Source organism: Diachasma alloeum, unplaced genomic scaffold, assembly GCF_001412515.2.
Source record: "Diachasma alloeum isolate Michigan unplaced genomic scaffold, Dall2.0 Dall_scaffold_00539, whole genome shotgun sequence".
Taxonomy (NCBI): Eukaryota; Metazoa; Arthropoda; class Insecta; order Hymenoptera; family Braconidae; genus Diachasma; species Diachasma alloeum.
In genome coordinates this window covers 531,337-547,670 of record NW_021680671.1, presented here as the reverse complement: position 1 = coordinate 547,670, position 16,334 = coordinate 531,337, and the positions used below count along the sequence as shown (strand labels likewise).

The 16,334-nt window shown below is 36.3% G+C and overlaps 2 protein-coding genes across 3 annotated transcripts; one reads left to right on the top strand and one right to left on the bottom strand.

Moving 5' to 3' along the window:
• Nucleotides 1–389: 389 nt before the first annotated feature.
• LOC107042946 (NADH-cytochrome b5 reductase 2) lies at nt 390–9,159 on the top strand. Of its 2 annotated transcripts, none has more exons than XM_015264211.2 (4): nt 390–626; nt 5,923–6,255; nt 6,347–6,535; nt 8,483–9,159. In XM_015264211.2, the coding sequence occupies exons 1-4, from the start codon at nt 576–578 to the stop codon at nt 8,864–8,866; spliced, it is 957 nt and encodes a 318-aa protein (XP_015119697.1). In that variant the 5' UTR covers nt 390–575; the 3' UTR covers nt 8,867–9,159. The 2 variants fall into 2 exon arrangements, with proteins under 2 accessions (XP_015119697.1, XP_015119698.1); XM_015264212.1 differs by lacking the exon at nt 390–626 and adding an exon at nt 680–1,013.
• A 717-nt stretch (nt 9,160–9,876) lies between these two features.
• LOC107042945 (T-complex protein 1 subunit beta) lies at nt 9,877–15,662 on the bottom strand. The gene is made up of 4 exons (XM_015264210.1): nt 15,561–15,662; nt 14,899–15,208; nt 12,585–13,321; nt 9,877–10,732 (listed from the first exon to the last, which is right to left on the bottom strand). The coding sequence occupies exons 1-4, from the start codon at nt 15,561–15,563 to the stop codon at nt 10,178–10,180; spliced, it is 1,605 nt and encodes a 534-aa protein (XP_015119696.1). The 5' UTR covers nt 15,564–15,662; the 3' UTR covers nt 9,877–10,177.
• Between the last annotated feature and the right edge of the window lie 672 nt (nt 15,663–16,334).

Below are 16,334 nucleotides of genomic sequence, written 5' to 3'. Positions count from 1 at the left end.
CAATTTTTGAAAAATTGGAAAATTCTAAAAATTACTATAACAATTAAATTTTAATCACTGTCGATGGATAGGGCACGACAATACTTATATTCGAAAAAAAATGATGGAATTCAGTCGATTCATTAACGAATAATTAAAGAAAAACTTAATCATATAAATGCATTTTCTGATTTTTGGATCATAAATGGGTCGACATAACGCAAAAAATCCAAAACGCAAATTTCAGCGATTACGAAAAAGAAATAAAAATGAACAATAATAAATAACAAGATACGGCTAGCGAACAAGGCCTTCTGAGGAGTACTTCCCCCACCCGAATTCGTATAAATTACAGTGGATCATATTCTCGTTGAGCCTCAGATCCCACTGGCCTCTCCATACCCTCCATTCTCCCACACATCCAAAGTGTCATGACAATCCGATGATCTTCAAAAGCCAGAGTCAAGAGATAAGCGTTTAGTTCGGAATAGTTGCTGACAGTTCCAAGTTCGTAGTTCGTAGCTCTCGAGTGCATTAACTCGAATCCAATAATTCATCAATTTTTTGTTGCGTCTTTTGTTGAGTTGATAATAAAAATGGCTAGTAATCAAGGATCAAGTGCCGATGATTTGAGTGATAACTCTGGGGTATTTTATCATAAATCACCTATTTTCTCATATTCACCTCTGGTTCAACTCCAAAAATACATCAGACGAGTTCATTTCTATTTTAATGACGCTGTTTTGTGTCTGGGGAACATCTCAGACACCGGCTCAACGTGTTCACGCACTCGTGGCCCTAGAGGAGCCCCCAATAATCTCAATACAAACATAATTTAAAAGTCATCGCAAGAGGAAAGATCGTTCATCGCGCAACAACTTACGCTCATTAATTTCCTTTTTTTTTTTCTCGCTCGTTTGTCGTGACCTTGAACTCGTTGTCGAGCCTCCGAACGTCCGAACCAATCAAGTATCTTCACGTGCACGCCTGAGATCATTCGGGAGAGTGAAAATATGTTAGATTCAAGGGAAAGGGTAAAACATTTTTGCTGGAAATTTCGGTGATCAGTTTTGTTGAGGTTTTGTGGTACTTTGCATTTGATTTTTGTTCTCTTGTGCAATTATGGTTTACCGGAGCATGCTATCGCGAGATTCCCCTTTGGTTAACCTCGCTTTTTCCCGATAAGCGTGGAATTTTTAGTGTTCTTTCGAGTTGATTTTAATAAGTCATGCAATTCTAATTGCGGGGACCGATTATTGAGGGGTTAATTAGTACGTTTGTGATGTCGCTGTTGCAAATTTTCCGTTCGTTTTGTTTTTATGAATTAATTGGATGGGTTTAGCAGCGTTTCATGGTTTCGTTCAATTTTTTGTTTATCTTGAGTTTATTGAATTAAGGAATGGGTTTTTCTGAGTGATAAGTGGGAAATTTGGAGTTGTGATTTCATTGTGTTTTTCATTTTTTTGTTTTCTTTCTTTTTTTTTGTAGTTGTAGGCATTTTTTTGTTTGGAGTTTGCTATGCTTTGAGCGTATTTAATTTTGTGGATTAATTCAGGAGAAAAGTAGTTGACTGGATAAATGAATTTTACTTGGAGATCAGGTGTTTTCGCCATCAAGATATCCCAGGGTGATGATAAAACTTTTTTGAGCAAAAAGGGGTCAGCTGATCAATTTTTTAAATAAGAATTTGGGTATTTCGCTTGAATTCTGAGGTATTCATCAAAAAATGAAAATATTCCACTGAAAAATTGAATTCCTGTTGAAGTTTTATTGAAAAATTTTCCAGCTTTACTGCGCGTTTTTTTAATCAAAAATGTCCAATAAAAGCCATTTTTTATGGAAAAAATAAGCAGAATTTGATCTTTTTTTAAATATTTCTATAGAAATTCTTCGGCAGAAATTTTCCAAGTTTTTTTACTTCATTTTTACTCTTTCTGTTATAACTCAAACAAAAAAAATCGCACACTCACTCACATACACACACATCGCCTAGAAACACATCTGGTAAAAGTGCAGTACACGTGACTTTATACTTTAAATATTTATAAATTGTCCCATATTCACTATTTAGATAAATTAATGGTTTTCTTGATGTCTAACGTTTCCAGTATAATTTGTAGAATCTAAAGGTGGATAGTAGAACTCATCTAAGTCGACTTGTAGAAACTCAAACCTCAATCGTCTGACAACATCTCTCCGACCTTCCAGAAACTTCCCAATAATGCACGGAAACCTATTTCTTTGGACACTGCGATCCTAATACCAAATTTTTTTAATAGAATGAAACAACTGAGATCACCACATTTCGCGTTACCCGAGGCCGCGACGTGGATGCAGTGGTGCATCGGCCTCAACGAAGAACCTAATACACCCCACATCACAACACGATACTCGGGATAATTTTTCGAAGATCTTTTTAATTTAACACAGTGTGACTTCTTGACGAGTACACAAAACAACACTCCATCTGCTCCCGCAGACACCCAACTCCGCTACACCTTCTTTTAGCAACGTATTAAATATATACGAAATTGATTTGCATCTCTTCGAATTTCTGTCAACACCAAGACAATCGCACAGGTACCCGCTACTCTTCTCGAATACACACGGTCCCTATCGACTGAATTTCGAGGTGCACCCACTGGTTTCTCACTTTGGAGTATTAATTCAATACTCCTTGTTATTTCAAAAATTAGACGTTTCATGCATAGATTTCAGAGTTATAAATTATAATTTAAATTTCAAAAATACTGATAATTTCCGCTACCTCATTAGTCCATTTTGTCACCAGACTATTTGACAGCGACTTTTTTAGTGAATAGTTTTTAAAAGTATAAATTATTCTGAATCTAACGATTACAAATTTATAAAAATTAAAGTGGAGTCACATGTCATGCACATTTACCACACATCTTGATATTTCATGACATTCTACATCATTTCTAAGATAAATTAGAAGATCGTAAAAATGCACGATTACATAGCTTCCATTCAGAGGCAAAATGGGAAAATTTGAACCGAACAATTCCAATAGAAGATATCTCAATATAATAAATTGATCAAAATAAAATTCTAATGATTTTTTCTATTCAATATTGTCTATTGAATATTTCAGTAGCATAATGGTAAAACGATTCAAGTCGATTTTGACTACGGGCCAGTTTTCAATGAGGGTCTGGTACGATTGAACTCAAAACTATTCGTCTATTGACTATTGGTCCAATAGTACAATTTATCCAATAATAAATTGACTCAAAAATGTAATTCGTCCAATAATAAATGGGTTCAATAGCACAATTTGGACAAATAGCCGTCTTTACAATAATTATTAACAAACACAAAAAAACTGTCATAATTCTAAGTCAACACTCGAATAATTATATCAATTAATCTCTCAATTAATTATTCAAAACCATGATTGTTTTTAAATTAAAAAAAAAAGTGTGATTGACCCACATTGAATACTTGTCAACCATTTCATTTGTTTTGTACTTTTGATAATCCAATGTTTCTATAAAACAGACACAATTGAAATAAAAAGATTAATTCAGTAGCGAAGTGGTAAAAGGGTTTAAGTCGACTTATCTCCAAGTTGAGTTTTGAGGAATATTTCCGAATCTAAGCGAGAAATTTTCGTAATTACATTTGTTGTAGCACTCAATTGGCTCCACAAAAAAGGTTATAACCAAAATTTAGCTATCTCCTTTAGATTCCGAGATATTCATTGAAAATTGGTCAATAGTCGAAATTGACTTATACCGTTTGACCACTTCGCTACTGAATTATACCCCCATTTGTTCATGTGATTTATAAAATTTGAAATTCTTCCAGAAAATATGTGATTTCAGGAAACTTTGGACGATTCATTTTAGATCAATACTACCGTAAGACGAATTCGTTTTCGATAACAAAATTATTGGCCAGATTTATTTCGGATTATTACTACTATTGCACTTGGAATTATAATGATAGTTTTTTAAAAATTATTATAAAGAGGGCTGTTTGTCCAAATTGTGCTGTTGGACTTGTTTATTATTGGACGAATTATAATTTTGGATTAATTTATTATTGAATGAATTGTACTATTGGACCAATTTGCTTTAGACCAATAGTAATGGGACCAATCGGACGGGTCTCTTTAAATGAATATCTCGAAATCTTAAGGAGATAGCAACATTTTTATCATTCCATTTTTTGTGGCCCTCAATTCGCTCTACAAAAAAGATCATTACGAAAATTTTGCTATCTCTTCTAGACTCAGAGATATTTTTCGAAAACTCAGCTAAGGGTTAAGTTAACTTGAACCGTTTTACCGCTTCGCTACTGATGTTTGGTTGAGGTAAAAATATGCAGAAAACCTGCGTAATTCTTGAATGGGATCCGCTGAAAACAATCAGAATTTTCAATAGAAATTGAATAGAATTTTTCAACGAATTCGCTAGGTTTTCCAAAGTAATTTGATCGTGTGCGGTTCGTGTTGCTATATTGCAAGCTAAATACGCTAGAAATTATGCAGGGTTGAAAAATTTCTCTTTACCAATCTCCAGTTATCGAAGATTTAAAAATATTCATTCAATCCAACTTCTCCTGAATTGACCTATCTTGTTTACGAGGAGACTCAAGTGAGTTTTGAACATCACGAGTTATTGCATATTTTCCCCATATTCCATATGTTCATACATTGTTCACTAGTGTGAAAAAACTTATTGGTTATCGTCCGTTAGCCGTGCAGAACCCGAAAATGATTTAATCGAAAACACATTTTAACGTACCAAATTTTTGAGATAAACTAGTTTTTTTTTCACAGAATTTTTGAAAAAATATGCAGAGGAACAATTACAAATCACTTTTTCGATATTTGGCTCTTCAATAGCGAATTTTCTGTTTTTATATGGAAAAAATTCACTGAACATAAGCAATCTTTATACTGATTAAGATTTCGAATATCGAAAAAGGGGGCATTCAAGTATTACGTAAACATAGTTGGGGCTGGGGAGATCCAGGATTTCTGACATTACATATGTGTTATCAATATCGGGAATATACAGGGGTCAAAATTGTACAAATTTGCTTACGTAATCCTTGAACGACGGCAAAGTGATCTGTAATGGTTTTTCTGCACATGTTTTGAAAAGTTTTTGGGGAAAAAAGTTGTCCATCTTAATATTTAAGTACACTGGATCGTTTTTTCGACGATGTCATTTTAGACAATAAATGATGAATTTGTTTGCACTGATAATCGGTTTTTGCATATATGGAATATGGGGGAAACATATGGTGATCCTCACTTTAATAACCCGTGATCTCTCCTTAAGGATATCCAAGTATCTTTTACAGGTTCATACAGACCACCCTATAAATTTAATCATCTTCAGTCACAAAATTCGTCAATTACATTGTATCAGAAAAATGTGAAAAAAATCATGAATATTCAGCGTCATTCAAATTACATTTTGCACAGAATTATATTTGTTTGAAACGTTTGGAAACCTCATGTTTTAGGCAAGAAATCGATTCCTGATAAAATCCTGAGTATGAATAAATTCGTTTCAATACTGAAAACATTATTTTTATAATGAAAAATTAATTGTTTATAAATTATTTATAGAAATCCTTGTAATTTCAAAAAATTGAAATTTTCATCAATCTTCCTCAAAAAGGAAATTTTGTAATTTTCTTCAGATTTTTAAAATGTTTTCTAACGGTTCAATATCGAGATTCAAATTCACACCTGTAAAGTTTAAGTGATAAAATCATCGAAAAATGTCCGGAAACTTAGAGTCAACTGGGGTTCAAATAAAGGCTCTGATGTTCGGCTAGAAACTTAGAAAAGCACTTCACTGAAGAAAAAATAGCCAAAGTACTTGGATATCCTTATCCAGTTCATTGTCGAATTAATTAGTTCCATAATCGACTAGAAATTATTCTTTAATTATTTTGAAGGTTCTCACTGTGCTGGCTGCAGTTGGAACCGTGGTAGCAGTAGGAGTAGCCGTTCAATACTTTCTAACATGGAAGAAGAACAAGAGAAGGAAGTCTCCAATTTTACTAGAAAACCCATTAGCTAAATACAATCTCCCTCTTATCGAGAAAGAAGTCATTAGTCACGACACTAGGAGGTTCAGGCTAGGCTTGCCAACGCCCGAGCATGTGCTTGGACTGCCAACAGGTCAGCACATCCATCTCACTGCTGATATTAATGGGGAACTTGTCATCAGGGCTTACACCCCAGTCAGCAGTGACGATGATCACGGTTTCGTTGACCTGGTCGTAAAGGTAGGGAGGAGAGTTTATTTGAAGCACTCTCTAAACCTTATCCGTGGTTTACAATCAATTTTTATTCATTGAGATCATTTTTTTCGCACAGGTCTATTTCAAAAATGTTCACCCGAAATTCCCGGAGGGTGGTAAACTCTCTCAGCACCTCGAATCCATGAAAATTGGAGACACGATTGCAGTTAAAGGACCTTCAGGCCGTCTGGTTTATAAAGGCAGGGGGAATTTCACCATTCGGATGTTGAGGAAGGAACCTCCAGTTGAACATCATGTTAAAAAGGTATTTTCATTTATGAGGATTAATTATTCATTCATCTCAGCAACGATTAGTGTTAGGAGAAAATGTCTCCGAAACTTCAATCAAAAAGTGTCCCTCGATATTTTTTTCCGTCTAAAAAGACCCTTAACATGGTAATTTCATAGTTGAAAAACTGTATACTACCTCTTTATCGAGATAATTCCATGAACACGCAAATGTGATTATAAAAGGACTGAACTATCGTTATCCATCAATTTATTTGAGGAGTAAAAGTACAATGCCATAAAGAAAATATAAATCATTATCATTTTGAAAATATGTGGAAAACATTTTTGTATTTTAGAGAACTAAAGAAAAAAAGTTCATCTGGGCATTTCTCTCTAGAACTATTCATCGTTACCAAGATAATTCGATCAATACACGAATTTGATAATGAAACACAATAAACTATGGTTTTTTATTTAAAAAATTGATCAATCGTTGTGATCTTGGAAATTTCGAGACTTTTTCTATATTTGAGACAATTGAGAAAAAAGAATCTGTCTGGGAATTTATCCCTAGAACTACTTCTCTTCATAAGGATAATTTGATGAACACACAAATGTGTTTATAAAAACAATGAATTATTATTATCCATCAATTTTGTTCCGCAGAAAAAGTCACGAGAGCCTTTTTGCAGTTGATAACACTTTAGGGTATTTTATAGTCCAATACCGGAAATAAAATGCCTTCTATCTGGAGGAGAATGGGGCAAAGCGCAATGTTTGTGATCCACTTCAATGTTTGATATTTTTGTTTATAAACAAGGGTATTGAGACTATGAATATATAATAAACTAGGGAACGGGCGCTTCCCGCCCGTCGCTAGATTAATTTATACTATTTAATTTGTTTTTCATTTCTGTCTTCACCTTTAGATTAATTTAATTTTATCCATTCTTATTCTTATTATATATATTTTTCTTTAATTCACAAGTTACAACATTGGATGAAGAGAAATTATGTTAGAAATCAATAAAGTGTTTTTTTGTGATCAAAACAAACACGCAAAACAAGTCTTTCGAAATCTCATTCGGGTAATAGAAAAATCTCTCTATGTATTCCTGAAAATTTTTTTAATCCATTTTTCCCTTCATATGGTAAAAGGATATCGGTACTCCGCATTCCTATGGTCGAAGTCCAATTGTTATTATGAAAAGGAAATGAAAAAAGAATCAGAAACGTATAATTGGCTAGAACATGGACTTTTTTTTATGTCGGCGGGAACTTCGAATCACTTTTCTTTTCAAGTATTAGAGGGAAATTAAAAAAAAATGCAAAAAAGTGGGCGGGAAAAACTAAAAAAAAATTAATTTTTCAATGTCTCCGAAAAGTTTTAAAATCTATTTTTTTTTCGAATAATGAAAGAATACCCATAAATTCCTCATCGAAATAATCGATTTCTTTTCTTGTCTTTTAATCGAATGAATAAAATTACATAAATGGCAATGAATTGCAAACATCACCAATTGGAGACTGAAAATTTTTTAAAAGCGATGACCGGCTAGAAAATGGAGAAAACTTGTGTTCTTCATTTCTGTCGATGGAAACTGGGAGTCACTGTTTTTTCTTCGAATATGGGTGGGATATAAACATTTTTTAATTTTATGGTCTAATTTCAACCAGAAGAAATGAAAAAATGCAAAAAGACGTAGGCGGTAAGAAATAAAAAAAAATTCTCAATGTCTTCGAAAAGTTTTGAAATCGATATATTTTCTCGAATAATGGAAGAATACCCATACATTCGATTTCTATCCTTGTCTTTTCATAGAATGAATAGAAAAAATGACAGAAATTGAGAATTGGAGACTAAAAATTTGATCGGATTAATATTATGTAATAATTAATGTATAATTAGAGATGTTATGAATTTTTGTGCATAATAATAACAATAAAGATGTTATGTATAATCACTTGATCATTGTTTTAGGCTGTTATGATAGCTGGAGGTACCGGAATAACCCCGATGCTCCAACTAATCCGTCAAATCACAAAAGATCCGGAGGATCGCACCCAAGTATCCCTTCTCTTCGCAAACCAAACGGAAAAGGACATTCTCCTCCGTGAGGAGCTCGAGGGACTTGCCAAGAAGCACGCAGACCAGTTCAAATTGTGGTTCACTCTGGATACGAGCGGGGAAGGCTGGAAATACTCCACTGGACACGTGAATGCAGACATGATCAAGGAGCACACGTTCCCACCTGCATCTGACACAATTGTCCTCATGTGTGGACCACCCCCAATGATCAACTTTGCCTGCACACCGAATCTCGATAAATTGGGATATGACACGAAGCTGAGATTCGCCTATTAATCATTCTTGATATTCGGGCAGTTGGAGTCATTCTGTTCCCACATTCACATTTTTTTCCAATTCTGAATTAAGAATACGTCTACATGTTTATTTTATAAATTGATTCTTTTTTTATTATTTATAATTCTGATATTTTCCAGGATCAATTAGAAAATTGAATTTTATTGTTCCTCTTTCTTGAAACGCGATTTTTCAATATTATTTCGGCCAATTTGTCGCTCCAGAGCCGAGCGATGTAGTTAAAAAGACAAGGTCTAAAATTATCTTGTAAATAAATAGAGAATAACGTACTATTTGAGGCATTTATTCAGTCCTTCATTATTTCGAAATTTCTCATCTTGTTCATTTGAAATTCATACTCATACTTATTTAGTATTAGTGATTTAATGCAAAAATACTCGACCCTCATCGATTATGTTAGGAACATGACTTGAGTTTACACAAGAATCTTCCAACGGAAAAGCAGCTCAGGCAACTTAACAATGCAATGAGTGAGAATAAATGAATGGTCGTTTTGTTTTTAATTCGATGAATTAACAGTGTCCACGATCTCGGTCGGGTTTTCGTGGAGCTGATCGCAGGATGTTGTCGACACGAAGGATCACCTCTGCAGCCTCTGCAGCCTCTGCAGCACTGAGGAGCACTTCATCGCCTCTTCATCGCTCAAGTTTCAGTGAATCTGAGTTTTGTCATGTAATCAATTTTGCCATCTTCATTCAATTTAAATAGTAGTCACCTACCTGTTCAATCAATCACACTTTTTTAATTTTATTAACTAACTTCAGTTCAGTCTAAAGTAATGACAGTATCTCCACATCACATCAACCAATAACTTTGTTTCAGTTATTTTTAGTTTTGACAGTTGACAGGGTCAATTAGAAAATTAAAGTTTATATTTTCTTTGACATGAAAGTAACTCTTCCCAATTATTTTCTTCAATTTATCGCTCCAGAACGATGTAGTTAAACAGCAAGGTTTACAATTATCTTGTAAATAAATAGAGTATAATGTACTATTTGAGGCATTTATTCATGTAAAAATGGTACCTGTTATTAAAAAAATGAAAATGTGTTCACCAATAATTTTCTCATTCCTCCAATACTTCAGTTTTTCATCGTGTTCATTTCAAATTCGTACTCATACTTATTTAGTATTAGTGAATTAATGTAAAAATACTCGACCCTCATCGATTATGCTAGGAGCATGACTTGAGTTTACACAAGAATCTTCCAACGGAAAAGCAGCTTAGGCAACTTAACAATGCAATGAGTGAGAATAAATGAATAGTCGCTTCATTTTTAATTTAATGAATTAACAGTGTCCACGATCTTGGACGCGTTTTCGTGGAGCTGATCGCAGGATGTTGTCGACACGAAGGATCATCTCAGCAGCCTCTGCAGCACTGAGAAGCACCTGCCTCTTGACCGCCCAAGATTCAGTGATCCCGAGCTTTGTCATGCAGGCAACTTTGCCATTCTCCATGTCAAGACCGACAGTGCAGACTCCAGAGTTGTGAGCAGCCCTGAGCTCACTGACGAGCTGTGCCGAGTCGTAGCCAGCGTTATCAGCGATTATGGTGGGCAACTGCTGGAGAGCCCTGGAGAAGGCCTCCATGGCGACTGCCTCTTTGCCGGGCGTTGAAGCTGCTGCCTTCATGACAGCGCAGGCCATGATCATCTCGCTGCAACCACCTCCATAAACTATCCTCGATTCTCGGACAGTTGCTGCCAGGACGCAGAGGGCATCGTGCAGGGACCGCTCGGCCTCGTCCAGAATCTGCTGAGTGGCTCCACGGATTACTACCGTGCAAGCCTCACCGAGGGGTACTCCGGAGAAACGGAGAAGTGTATTTTCACCGATCATTATCTAGAAGGCGGAAAAAAGATCATGAACTGCACGAAGATCAAAAGTTTCCGGCTTCTAGTACAATTTCAGTATTGTGGAAGTGAAATGCCGAGACAAAAAGTACTGGATTCCAGTGAAATTGCACTGAGAATCAGAGAACAAACTCTAGTTCTCTGTCATTTCATTTAAATATACCCATCGGGCATTTAGTTGTTTTGCGTTCAGTATACAACAGCGGCCACAAATATTATAATCCCCTAGTATTTTATTATTTAATTTTCAAACTCATATACCGTCTTTGAATTTTTATGATGTGGGCCTTTTTGGGGTTCATATCAGCTGCGTCCACGTCGCGAACCCTGGGTAACACTGAACGCTGGTAGGGCCAGATGTATCCGCCTTACCACCGTTTTGAATTTAATTTGATACCTAAATATGATAAATGATAACTTTGCCTTATGGAGGGAGCCTCCCCTCAGGGAGGTGTCGGATGGGAAGACCCGTACATCTACGTAAACATCCATAATAATATATGAAATGATTCCAAAGTAGGGGTTGTGGTTGTACAGTGAAACCTTTTTTTTCTACAAAAAATACATTCATTCCTCATGAATGATATCCCTGTTGTTGTAATGGGTAATAATTACCCATTACATAACTATACATATACATAGGTATAGACTACAGAAATAGTATATTTCGACTAAGGGGCTACGCTCCCTGCTTACTCCGATTGCCAACCCTCATATGACCCCCATCCCTGGCGGATCCCCCGATTGAGATTCGATCGACTGTCGATTGTAGAATCGAGTTGATCAGTATATCGATTCGTATGCGAGTGTAGTTCGATTCAGATCTCAGATTATTGATGGAATCGAAGATGAATCGACTTCATGGAAATCGATAACTAGTGAATTTCGAATGGCAAAAATTTATTGCACCAAAACTTGAACGACTCATGCGAACCAGGATCGACTTGAAGAAAGTCGATTGACTCGATTGTCCTTATTATTCAAGTCAATCGACCCACAATCGACAATAAGTTATTCAGTCGTTTCATATTAGCTTCTTATACTTAGTAAATGAATCGACTCGCTGCCAAGTCGATGGTAGCTCGATTGTCCTCATTATTCAAGTCAATCGACCCATAATCAATCAGTTGTTTAGTCGTTTCATAATAGTTTTCATAATTCCAGTGGGCGAATCGACTGATCCTTGAGTGGATTATTACTCGATTGACTTCATATTATTCACTTATATGAAACGACTCAACAACTGATCGATTGTGGGCCGATTGATGTGAATAATATGCGGGCAATCGAGTCACAATCGACTTCCTTCAAGTCGATCCTGGTCCGACCGTAAGGAGTATTTCATAATCGACCACCCCATGAGTCGTTCAAGTTTTGATGCAATAAATTTTTGTCATTCGAAATTCACTAGCTATCGACTTCCTATGAAGTCGATTCATCTTCGATTTCATCAATAATCTGAGATCTGGATCGAACTACACTCGCATACGAATCGATATACTGATCAACTCGATTCTACAATCGACAGATCCGCCAGGGATTACCCTTATTCTGATTCGATCTTGTTACCCTTAGTTCTTGACCCTTACTTTTGGAGTCTTATTTTCGAGTATCAAATTTTCATCACCAGAAATCAATCAGTTTTTAATACAGATCTCGAAATCTAAGGAAAATAGCAAAATTTTTAATATAATCTTTTAATATAATCTTCATTGTAGAGCGAATTAGGGGTTATCATAAAATTTTCGCCATCTTCCTTGAATTCGGAGATATTCTTCGAAGGTTAAGGCGAATTGAACCGTTTTACCGCTTCCCTACTGAATTAACACTTTGTCACCTACCTGTTCAATCAAATCGCACTTTCCAAGTTTAACCAGTTCAGGTTGATCGAAAGTACTGACAATCTCTCCTCCAGTAACGAGCGCGAGTCTCTCAATTCCATCGAAGTCAGCGTGCTCAATAGCCATAACACCAGCATCAGCGAAGAGTTGTTCCGGGTAATTGTAGATCAATTGTCTGTTAATAAAGACGTTGCATCCGTGTTTGACAATCTTCTCCACCTTGTCCTTCATCTTCTCCTTCTCAGCCACCTCGAGCTCAGCGATTTTCGCCATCGAGTCCACCCTGACTCTAGATCCAAACACTTTGATTTTGTCAGTGTCCATGGGAGTATTGGCGATGAGGATCTTCGCGTCAGTGATCCTCTGTGGCTGGTGGACACCGGGTTTCTTGTCCAGCAAGAAGCCAGAGTCCAGGAAGGAGTTGCCGAGGGTGGCACCTCGAATTTTTATTATCTGAATGGCTGAGAGGTTTCCAGATCCCTTAAGACGGAGGACAGCGTCAACCGCGAGTTCACTGAAGTGTTCCTTATACTGGGAGAGGATCTTCGAGCTTAGGGTCGTCCTCGCGATGTTCAGGAGGTCCTCCCGGAACCGCTTGGGGTCTGCTGAGTGGTCGGAGGCTGCGTTCTGGAGGGCCTCACGTGCTACATTCGCTGCACGACGCCATCCTTCTATTATTGTCTGAGGGTGGATCTTCTGTTCGACCAGGTGCTCCGCCTCCTTCAGTAATTCAGATGCTGTGGAGGAGAATACGACAAGTTTTTTGATAAGATTATTTTTTGCTTCTGAATGGAAACATTGTAATCGCCAAATTCGAAATTTCTAATGTTTCATGTCAGGATAACTAATGTTGGCTTCAGCAGTTCGATTATACTATTTTTAAACCATGTCCGGATGTATGCCCACACGGAAAAATTTATATTTTGAAAATTATATTAAAAAATATCTTAAATTGACCTAATTAATATAAAAAAAATGGATAAAATATATAGTTTATATATTTTTTTATATATTTTTTGATGGGGGATATATAAAATAAAAAATCAGTAGAAGTAGGAGCAACGTCTTTGGCTCGGATCAGAACATAGATGACTAGATAGATAGAGTTTTTCAACTCACTGCCAAGCCAACGACGTTAGTCCTGCTTTAACATACTGATTTTTTATTTCATAGAGAATTTTGCTCTAATCTTTATTCGATTTAGATATACTTTTCTCATAGACATCTGATTGTCTTCTATAGCCATTCATTTGACATTTCTGACTTGGTGTTTTTTCATTTCTTTGTATTTTTCAAAAATTTCTACTGTTCAGTAACAATCAAACAAAACTTTTCCTTTGCGCTTTTTTTTAATAAAAAGAGTTTTTTTTTGTTTTTTACAGTGATGTTGCGTTTCTTTTTCAAAACGCCCACATGGTGGTTCTCCTGACCTTTTATTTCTGTTTTCCGAAATGAAATGAAAACTATTTTGTTGCTTCCGAATGGAAGCAATGTAGTCGTTCGAATTTACGTTTCGGATTTTTAGTGTTATATCGACCCATTATGATCCAAAAAGTCCGAAAATCCACTTTTTAGACCGTGTCCGTACGTATGTATGTATGTGCGTACGTAAAATAGGATACTTACGATGTAATTAGTTCGGATATATCCTTTCCATATAACTCAAATCACGAGACGAGAATAGGGACATGCGTCAAACGTGCATGGGGACAAGTGAAGGACCGTAGGGACGTGGGATTTTCCACATTTAAAAACGATTATTTATTAAAAAAATAGTAATTATCGTAATTAATATAAGTGAATTCCAATTCCGAAGGTTTTCCTCACTGATATCTAATTTAAACCATCACAACTTCACGCTCATTTCGATAGAAATATTGGGCTAATGATGTGTTCACCTCAGGTGGACGAGCGTAGGGTCATTTACCTTCCCTTCAAGAAGGTTTTAAGTAGCAGAAAAAAATTATTTTCCAAAATAATGAAACAAAGAATAGTTAAATTAAGAAATAGTTAAATTCAGCCGAAACCCCTAATTTCTAGACGACTGGGCTATATTTTTTTAATCGCTAAATGTCGATTATAGAAAAAATAAATGATCACATCATTATACACGAGTAATATATACGAAGGGGGAAATGGTCAGTACAATTTTCATTTTATTATTTATCCAATATTCAATGGAAGTTGAAATCATCCAGAAACTAACCCCCGTCCAGAAATTTACCTGTTTATTCTACAAAGCTTCCATCCGGAAGCAAAAAAGTCAAAAGTTTCCATTGTGTCTCTAATGAGCTTTGGAGGTTATGATACTCACCCAGAACAGTAACCGAGGTGGTACCGTCTCCAACTTCATCATCCTGAACCTTAGACATGTCCACAAGAATTTTCGCTGCTGGGTTGTCAACACCCACGCTTTTGAGGATGGTGGCACCATCGTTGGTAACCTGAACCTGTCCTGCACTGCGTCCATGGGCGACAAGAATCTTATCCATGCCTTTTGGACCCAGTGTGGATTTCACCAGGTCTCCGATGGCAATCGCGCCCACGAAGAGACTCAGACGAGCGATTTCTGATTTCTCCTCTTCAGCGTCATTCTTCAGAATTCTCACGGGGTTCAGGGACACCTGAAGACAAATTAATTCTCCAAATTAGGGACTGGAGGTGAGTGACTGGAGAGCATTGATTCACTCCAAAAAGTAAGTTAGAAAAACCCATAAAAATTAATTATTTGGGGAACATGGAATGATGATTATATATTCAGTCGAATAGGAAATTTTTTTGACAGTCAAATGATGAATTTTAGTTAATCAAAATAAATTTTGGAGGTGTGGTATCATTTCACATGACACACGTGCGCCATTTGTCACATTTATCACCGGCGATTGACCAAAAATTACTCGGATTCACACAAACACTGAATTTTCCCTTTTTTCGGATTAAAAAATTGATAGTTGAAGCTCCAAATAGTGATATTACCATTGTAAATGTTTTATTTCTACACTATTTATTCGATCAACGTTGGAGAATACCGGGATGATGATTTTTATGATGTGAAAAATGTTGTAGCGATGCACGAGACGTTCACAATGCTCCAAGATGTCGCCTCAATTGGATTGTCATAGTATTTCCCTTGGATCCGCAAATTGGCGGGTTTCATTGGCGTGAAAAGGCGGGAGGATTTAAAGGGAGCAATGAGCAATGGAGATAGTTGTGAGAGAGCCAATGAGGCGATTCAGATGGGGAAATACGACAAGTTCCTCAGAGACAGGGGAAATATGCAGAGGGCGAGGAAGGCTCGCGGCACTCAATTCAATTCCTTTTATGGTAATTCCAGGGGTCCAAAACGGAGATTGTGAGGTTCAAGACTTAAAATGACCACATAATGATCGGTGGCCGGTACCGCATCTACTTAATTATTTTATTCACTTTTATAAAATAATTCTCGAGTGTAAAAACCTGTAATTTTATTTTCATCACGCTGTGCGAAAAAGTAACTATTTAGGCACGCTTCGCGTGCCTAAAACGTCCCTTTTCCACACATTATGGTGAGAAATATCGTTCGATACTCATGGAAAAAGTGTTTTTTGGCTCGTGGCACTTTTCCCATGAGTATCGAACGATATATTTCATCACAATGTGTCAAAAAGAGCTGTTTGAGGCACGCTAAGTGTGCCTAAAATAGGATATTTCAGTACATGTGGGGCAATATCGTCTTTAACGTGTGTGGGGTTTACAGCATGAGCCGAAGGC